The following is a 9575-nucleotide window of genomic DNA, read 5'->3' on the forward strand; positions in this document are numbered from 1 at the left end:
TTATCAAAATACTGAGGCATGCTTATATGGCTTAATTAGAAATCTTTTACACAATTACAACATGCAAACATGTGTGGCAATCCATAGAAGATTAATCAACCAAGAATGCAATGAGAATACATGAGATTTATGTCACTGATGACAGAGGGAGAAGCAAACATATTGTTTTGATTTCTTGTTTGCTTTGAATAAGTAAAATTATGATTCTTCTTCCCTTGCTTTGGGGTCATTCTGCTTGGGTCATGTCTGCTAGAGTAATTCAAATGGTTTGATTTCATTGTTCTCTATTGTAAACCAGATACCTACAAGAGGCATCTCCTGCTATTCTCAGTATTTTCTAATTTGAAGCAGAAATGAAACCACATGTAATTAAGATTCAAGAAACTTTGGGTTTTTATTGAACTAGAAAGTCAAATTAGTCATCTGTTGATACATTAGATCATATAATTTACATCTATTGGTACATTAGACTATATGATTTAAGTTTAGCAATTTTGTTCCATTCATTTTGGCATAGGACTTCTTTAGATTGTGTCTTACTTTCAATTAAAGACTCAAGGTTGTTGCATGATCGACCCAAATGTCACAAGTAAGCATAGAAATGTCCGACAAAGGCTAATAGAATTTACATAAGGTTTGTAGTGGATTGAAGGTTTTTTAAATTGAACAAAAATGTTTCAAAAATGATTTTAAAAACTTTTAAGGGTGCTCAAACGCCCGTGGCAGAATTCCAATTTTGTGCAATTGGATTAAGTTTACAATTGTAACTAGATTAAATTTACAATTGTAGTTAGATTTAATTTTATAATTATAATTGAATTTATTTACAATTGTAGTTGGATTTATTTTGAAAATCCTAATTTGAGTTCACTAGGTATTTGTATCCTATAAATACCTTGCCTAAAAAGGATTTTGGTTTGATGTAAATATTGGAAAAACCTAATTAGCCTTCTCCGAGCTCCAAACTCTCAGGACATTTGTCTTCACATTCTTTGTGTTGAAAAGGAGATCTGCATCCTCTCAGCCATTGTTGTAAGATCCACTAGGAGCACATGTTGTGCTACATTGTGGACATGAAGTGCAATGTAGGTGCTAAGGAGTAAGACATAGGGATGGCTTCCACTAGATAAAACTGTGGATTGTACTTTTGAATAGTGGATTTGTGATTAGAGGTTTCTAACCCTGTGGTCTTTACATCCGTTGTATGAGTGGTTTTGCACATAAAAAAACTTCTCTCTCTTGTGTTGATTGTTCTTTAGGCTTGCCTAAATTAAAAAGAGATAGTTAAATAATTGAATATATTCAACTTTTGGGCTTGAAAGGTTTAAACACTTATTCATCCCCTTCTAAGAGATCTACAAACTTTCACCATCAATTACATGCAAAATTATTGGTTAATGCATTCACCTATATCATATCAATGAATGTTCCCAGCTAACCAATTTCAGTTAGTTCCTGGGTCCAAGGTTCTATAACTACCCCTTTGCCTGAAGAAATTTGGACCCACAGATTGAAGCCTGATTAAAAGTAAAACCAGATCAGGCCCATCCAGGTCAATCACTAATTATTGGCATGCATATTACCGTCATCTTTCCAATACTAAAACTAAAATGGATTCTTTCTTAATTTTCTGTTCCATCATCATTCATAGAACCCATCTATTGCATAACTAACTTTGAATTTCAAAAGAGCACTGCTCGGAATATACAAGAAGGTCCAATCAAGGTAAGCCAATTGGCTATTATGAACTCCATTACACAGTTATCTAGAATAGCAAAGAAGATTTACCAACTTCATGAATGCAGCTGAAAGAGACCAACTTATGCAAGTTAACAATGCGATGCATGATTAGCATTGCTATAGGAGCTAAACCTTTGCTAGGAAATCATTTTTTAGCATGTGAGATTGTTTTGCATAATTCCTTTACCAGCTATGGTTGATGAGCACAAATCCCAAAAACAGGGGAATTGGTGCAATGGCTTGGGAAAAGGTCTCAATAATTGATAACAGCCATATAATAAACCAGCATTCTGAAATATAAGGACAAAAACACAAATCAAGCAAGCATTTTGGTTACAGATTTGAAGATTAACATCTTCTCTTTCAAATATAGACCGGATTCTGATGATGCAATATAGTTGGACTCTCACGCCAATGCAACTGAATCACCTTTCTGATGGAGGTAATGCAACCCAAGCATAATTGTTAACTCATAAATAATATCATGTATCGTTCTTCTATCTTTTTATATTGTATAGTACCATGTATTTATTTGAAGTAAGAAGCATTGAGTAATATAACCCGTTTTATGAAAGACAGTAGGATTTAGAGAGTTAAATTATGTCATACAATTGAATACTAGAGTTATTGAAAAGTTCAATTTAACAAAATATGAGTTTAATGCAAAGTTCACCACAAAATCTACAAAAATAAAGATTTCAATTTTTAGCTGTGATTTTTAGTCTGCATGTGTTAATATGAGTTATTGATATATATGTCTTTTATGTGTTGTTCCTGAAGTTCCAACTTCCATGTTTGTCATCTCCCATGAAAAAAAAATGAAAAACTAAAGTATTAAGGAAAATTTTTTATTCACCACTATTTTCAATGTTAACATTCAAATAATTCAAATAACAATTCCATAGTGAACATTGCAATAATAGATGTACATAACTTTCAACATTTCATGTATGTCTTTAACAAGCTTTTTCACGTAGGATTATTATTTTGTCTTTCTCCATGCAATTTATGATCAATTTCTAACCTTTAGTGTATTTTTAAAAATTAATATAATAATTTGATTTTAAGACAAATAAATTTCATTTTTCTTGGAAACTATGAAATATGATTAAAAATGCTTGTATTGTTGTATCATATATCTTATTATGTATCATAAAATACACTTAAGATGAGAAGATTTACAAAAAAATGTATAATATAGATTATGGTAAGATTTTAACAACTATAATCCTATGTAATGGATAGTAAGTTAGAAAATTTGACCTTGACAAATTCCCATTCTTTTCTAATTGCCTTCCATGCACCCACCACATAACTTTCTCTCACTCTATCATAAGCCCTTTCAAAATCAATCTTAAAATTCACTCCCTTCTCTCTTGATCTTCTATTTTCATCCACTATTTCGTTTGCTATCAATACTACATCTAGAATTTGTCACCCCTTAACAAAAGCTCCCTAGGAAAAATAATCAATTTCATAGAGGACTCCACAAAAACTCTTATACAAACTTGTAGCAAGCTACTAGGCCTCAAGTCTAAAATTTTGTTAGTCTAACTCCTTTTTGGCATAAAGGCTACGAAGGTAGCATTGGTGCTTTGGTTTATTACCCAACTACTGTAAAACTCTATGAACACTCTTAATGGATCCTCCTTAATCATATCCCAACACTCCTGAAACACAACTATAGAAAAACCACTAGGACCTGGTGCCTTATCTTTATATAATTGAAATACAACTTTGTTAACTTCCTCTTTAGTAAAGGGGCCATCTAACAAATTAATGTTCTCTACTAAAATAGGAGACTAATCTAATCCTTCAAAACTCTTGGATTTGCAATTACCTTCTTCTATTATTTTTCCTCTTCTTCAAGACTTTGAAAAAAACTTAATCCATTTTTTCAAGTTTGATTTGACATATCGCAATCTTTTCATGAACTTTTTTTAATAGCGTTTTTTACACAATCATCTATTAAATACTTCTCCAAAAAAATACTTATAATAATATTTCGAGGGCGTTTGACAGTGTTTTTATGAAGTATTTCTACTATTGCTAATACTTAAAAAATTTTAAAACACTTTCTAGAATTACAGTAAAACGCATTATTAATTTTTTAACTTTTGTCAAACATCTAATTTTTCTTTGAGAATGTCTTTTAGAGTGTGTCATTCACTGAAAATGTTTTTATAAAAATCACCTATCAACCGTTTCTAAAAAAACACTATTATTGAATTTTTAGAGTATGTTTGACAATGTTTTTAATGAAAATATTTTATTTAGAAGTGTTTTTAAGAGAATCACCTATCAAACGTTTCTCTAGAAAAATACCATAAGTGATTTTTCATATGTTTAAAAATATTTTCCAAAATTTGTCAATGACCTTTTGTTTTTTTTTTTTTAAAATACTTTTAAAGTTAAAAAAATTTCATAAAATCATTATCAAAATGGGCTCTTGATTATTTAAAAACACTTCAAGAATTTTACTAAATAAAAATATTTTTTTGTTAAAACCGTTATTTATTTATTTATTAAAATCAGTGTAAAGTGTGTTTGAAAGTGATTCTAAAATAAGAAAACATAAGTATTTTACTAAATAAAAATATTTGATTTTATTTTATTTTTTCGTATTTTCCATAGTAAAACAAAACATAAGAAAACAATTTCTTTAATAATTTTTTTATTTTCTTAATATTTTTTGGGAACTAAACATAACCTAAATATTAAAAAAAGGGATTTAAAAATATAATTTTCTCTTGATTCTAAACCCTTCATAATAAACTTTTTCTATAATTTTTCCTAATTAATGTGTTGTGTTTTATTGTCTACACACACACAAGTGTATGGTCCTTTTAATAAGGAAACAATTTAAAATAATTTGTGTCTTCACTTCAAAGATGTAATATTTTTGTTTTATCTAGAGATCGACTTGAGGCTTAGCCTTTTCAAGTCCACAGATAATGGGCTATATCTTATGTAATGGAGGGGGCAGTTCACCCACTCTGAAAGTTTATATACTCCCAAAGGTCTTAAAAAGAAAAAATAATTTGATTTCTTATAATAAAATTTAACGTCCCACAAGTTGTAACATTTACTAACCATTTGGTCATCTTAGATTAAACAATTGCTTCCCTTGGACAATGCCGAGAAGGTATGACAGTGAAAGGGCAACAAATAGAAATACATCATTAATAACACAAGATTCATGCAAGACTCCTCCATGTGGGTTGATTATATTTTTATATTAATACTCATTAATTTAATTAGGTTGCCAAAGTTGACCATCTCTACAATGGATGGTTCTGCTTGGATCATTCCCCTTTAGATTCTACTCCTAAACACCTTTCCGCACAGCCATTTCTGATCTTGTGGTTTCAATTGTTATTCCCTGCTTCTCTGCAACATGGCTGAATCGTTTGCTTTTGCCATAGCTGAGAGTGTTTTGGGGAAGTTGGGCTCTACCCTCATCCAAGAAGTTGGCCTTGCTTGGGGTGTTAAAACCGAGCTGGGAGAGCTCAAGGATACTTTATCCACCATCCACGCCCTGCTCTTGGACGCTGAGGAGAAGCAAGCAACCAATCTTCAGATTAGCGATTGGCTTGGAAAGCTCAAACTCGTCCTTTATGATGCAGAGGATGTGCTCGATGAATTTGACTATGAAGCTTTGCGGCAGCAGGTGGTGGCCAGCGGATCAAGCATTAGGTCAAAGGTACGCAGTTTCGTTTCCAGTCCAAATTCGCTTGCGTTCCGTCTTAAGATGGGCCATAGAGTGAAGAATATAAGAGAGAGATTAGACAAAATTGCAGCTGATAAGTCTAAATTTAATCTCACCGAGGGAATTGCAAACACCCGTGTAGTGCAGAGGGAGAGGCAGAGGGAGACCCACTCCTTCGTCCGAGCATCCGATGTCATCGGAAGAGACGACGATAAAGAAAATATTGTTGGGCTTTTGAAGCAATCCAGTGACACAGAGAATGTTTCTGTTATTCCCATAGTTGGGATTGGGGGGCTAGGCAAGACAACTCTGGCTAAACTTGTGTATAACGATGACAGGGTAGTGGGCCATTTCTCAATTAAAATGTGGGTTTGTGTGTCAGATGAGTTTGATGTTAAAAAGCTGGTAAAGGAAATCCTTAAGGAGATCAAAGGTGATGAAAATTACAGTGACTTCTCCTTGCAGCAGCTGCAGAGTCCTCTTAGAAATGCATTAGATGGTGAAAAGTTCTTGCTGGTTTTGGATGACGTGTGGAATACAGATCGTGAGAAGTGGCTTGAGCTGAAGGACTTGCTGATGGACGGGGCCATTGGAAGCAAAATTCTTGTAACTACACGCAAGAAAGCAGTTGCTTCAATCATGGGCACTTTTCCCATGCAAGAACTAAGAGGCCTTTCCCTTGAGGATTGTTCGTCTTTATTTGTGAAATGTGCATTTAAGGACGGAGAAGATGAACAACATCCAAACCTTTTAAAAATTGGGGACCAGATTATTGAGAAATGTGCAGGGGTTCCTCTTGCTGTGAGAAGTTTAGGGAGTTTACTGTATTCGAAAAGGGATGAACGGGATTGGGTATCCATTAAAGAGAGCGGAATTTGGAAATTAGAACAAGATGAAAATAGGATTATAGCTGCATTAAAGCTGAGCTATTATGATTTGCCTCATCACTTGAGACAATGTTTTGCCCTTTGTTCGATATTTCCCAAAGATTTTGAATTTTCTAATCTTGATTTGATCTCAATTTGGATGGCACAAGGCCTCATTCAATCATCGGGACAAAATGCCAGAATGGAGGATATTGGCGAGAGCTATATTAATGAACTATTGTCGAGATCTTTGTTTCAAGATGTTAAGCAAAAGGTATCAGGAGTAACATATACCTTTTACTTCTTGAAAATGCATGATCTTGTACATGATCTTGCGATTTTTTTTGCACAACCCGAGTCTTTAACACTAAATTTTCACAATAAAGATATTCCTAAAAGGGTTCAACATGTTGCATTTTCTGATAATGATTGGCCAGAAGAAGAGTCTGAAGCTTTAAGATTCTTGGAGAAGCTAAACAATATTCGTACCATTAATTTTCAAATGGAAAATGTTGCCCCTAGAAGCAATTCATTTGTTACTGCATGTGTCTTGAGATTCAAATGTATACGAGTATTGGATTTAACTGAATCGAGCTTTGAAGTGTTGCCTAATTCAATTGATAGTCTGAAGCATCTAAGATTCTTGAGCCTACGTGATAATAAGAGAATCAAGAAACTCCCTAATTCCATCTGCAAGTTATACCATTTGCAAACTTTGATATTGGTTGATTGTTCAGAACTTGAAGAATTACCAAAAAGTATAGGGAGTATGATCAGTTTGAGGATATTATTGTTAACAATGAAACAAAGGGATTTATTCAGAAAGAAAAAAGAGTTGAGATGCTTGAACTCTCTTCAACATTTACGACTTGTTAATTGTCTCAATTTGGAAGTTTTGTTTAGAGGAATGGAAAGCCGTTTTGCACTTCGAATATTAGTTATTTGCAATTGTCCAAGTTTGGTTTCTCTGTCACGTAGTATAAAATTCCTGAATGCATTAGAGCATCTAGTAATTTATGGTTGTGAAAAGCTTGAATTCATGGATGGAGAAGCAAAAGAACAAGAAGATATTGAAAGCTTTGGGAGCCTACAAATTTTGCAATTTCAAGATTTACCACGATTGGAGGCTTTACCAAGGTGGCTTCTTCATGGGCCTACTTCTAACACTCTACACCATTTAATGATTTCAAGTTGCTCAAACTTGAAAGCATTGCCAACAGATGGTATGCAAAAGCTCACATCCCTTAAAAAATTGGAGATCCATGATTGTCCCGAATTGATTAACAGATGCAGACCTAAAACTGGGGATGATTGGCACAAAATCGCTCATGTATCTGAAATATATTTCGATGGACAAGCAATTACATCATCAACCAATAATTAGGTATGAGAGAATATCTATTTTAGTTTATTTTTCTATTGATTATTTGACATTTTATGAGCCTTATTTATCTAGTTCTTGCTTCTACTTTTACTCTTTCAGTTTAAAGTTCAATGCCTATGTCAAGTGATTTAATTATTTTTTTTTAAATTGAATTTCTCTTATAATTTTTTTATGATATGTATACATCAAAACTCATACTTTCTTTGGAATATATGACTTTAACATTATGTTGGTTCCAAGAAAGTATTAAATAAAAGAAACAATTATTAAGAAAAATATTTTTTTTTTTTCATATTTGGTTTTATTATGAAAAATACAAAAACAAAAAAACTAAAATTAGTTAAAAATTTACATACTTTTAAATTATTTAATTTTTATATAAAAGATATAAAATAGGTTAAATAAGTTTGAAATAACATATAAAAATAATTTATTAACTTTAAATCTACTTTTTATTTTTATTCATTTTTTTCTATCCCTATACTTTTCTTCTATGTTTTCTTTCTTTTGTAATTTCCCTTAAGTTTTCCACAATATTATGTTTGAATCAATTGTTGTATTGAGATATCGACTTCAAATGAAGACTAGTATATATCAAGGATAATTATTTATGCACTAAAGATGACCTTACAACGGGTACCAAACAACTTCTTTTGTTGATTCTTATCAATGATAGTGGACATTCTCTTTCTCTAATTTTTATTTTTTAGTTTCTTTCCATAATTTTTAATGATATTAATCTTTCTATTTTTTTTTCTTGGAAAATAAATAAAAGTAAAAAACAGGTGGTGTAGGTGAGAAATGTGGTGGTGGTGCTGCGATTGGATTGAGAATTGAGCTGGACCTGGAAGACCGATCAAAGCTACTGTTTAGCTCTTCGTTGCTTGGGCCATTGCTTGCTTGCTTGCTTTTTTCTGCTTAATCAAACTCCTTGGATTTGTTTTCATCAGTTGGTGTTGGCTTCTTCATTCCTATTTGAGTGTTCAATTTGGATTAACAGTATGTATCTTCATTATTGGCGGAGGAGATAACATCTTTCTTATCTCCTTTTGCCTCTTTGACTTGTGGGATATTTCTTGCTTGCTTTTTTCAGATTGATTTGGTTTCATCTTCTTGATTCTCAATCAGTTGAACTCATGACTTTTATTTGTCTCATTTCCCATGATATTGAGATATTGGCAACTAATGATAATTGTTTATTATGCTTTGACATAATCTTTTAGTAGGTATCAAAAAGTCTATTTGGATAACTATTTTTAAAAATAGTTATCTCCTACTCGAAAACATGATTGAGAATTTCATTACTTAAAAAAAAATAAAAATTATTAGGACTAGTTTCAAAGACATGATGTTTTTTAGTAATATATTTTATTTGCTTTTTAAAATCTATTTTAAAAAATAGTCATATAACATAGTGAGTTATTGAAAATAAAGCGTTATATATAAAGTTATTTGTTTACAACCATAAAAAAATTACTGGAGAAAATGTCAAATTTTCAAACATTATATATTATATATATATAACAAAAAACTGAAAATATTAGTTAAAAAAAATTATGGTATATTTTAGAACAAAAATTTGTTCTATATTTATGGTATATATATATATATATATATACCATGATAAATAAGTGTTTATAAATAAATAAATAATATTATTTTTATATTAATATATAAAAATTTTAACTTTAATTATATTTTTTATTTTTTTAAATAATTAGTTTTTTGGATGAAACCTTTTTTTTATATCTGAAATTAATAATTGATTAGCCAAGATCATAATAAACATCGAATCATTTAAGAAATAATGTTACCATAACCTTAAAAAATACATGATTTTGAATATTAATTGAAATTGGTTATTGGTAATATGTAA

The 9575-nt window shown here is 31.2% G+C and overlaps 1 protein-coding gene across 2 annotated transcripts; it reads left to right on the plus strand.

Moving 5' to 3' along the window:
* The first annotated feature begins 5044 nt into the window (after positions 1-5044).
* On the plus strand, positions 5045-8898 carry LOC117934517 (putative disease resistance protein RGA3). 2 transcript variants are annotated; one of them, XM_034856234.1, is made up of 2 exons: positions 5045-7699; positions 8475-8898. In XM_034856234.1, the coding sequence occupies exon 1, from the start codon at positions 5138-5140 to the stop codon at positions 7697-7699; it is 2562 nt and encodes an 853-aa protein (XP_034712125.1). In that variant the 5' UTR covers positions 5045-5137; the 3' UTR covers positions 8475-8898. The 2 variants fall into 2 exon arrangements, with proteins under 2 accessions (XP_034712125.1, XP_034712124.1); XM_034856233.1 differs by having other exon boundaries at positions 8485-8898.
* Positions 8899-9575: the final 677 nt, after the last annotated feature.

Source organism: Vitis riparia, chromosome 17 (assembly GCF_004353265.1).
Source record: "Vitis riparia cultivar Riparia Gloire de Montpellier isolate 1030 chromosome 17, EGFV_Vit.rip_1.0, whole genome shotgun sequence".
NCBI lineage: Eukaryota > Viridiplantae > Streptophyta > Magnoliopsida > Vitales > Vitaceae > Vitis > Vitis riparia.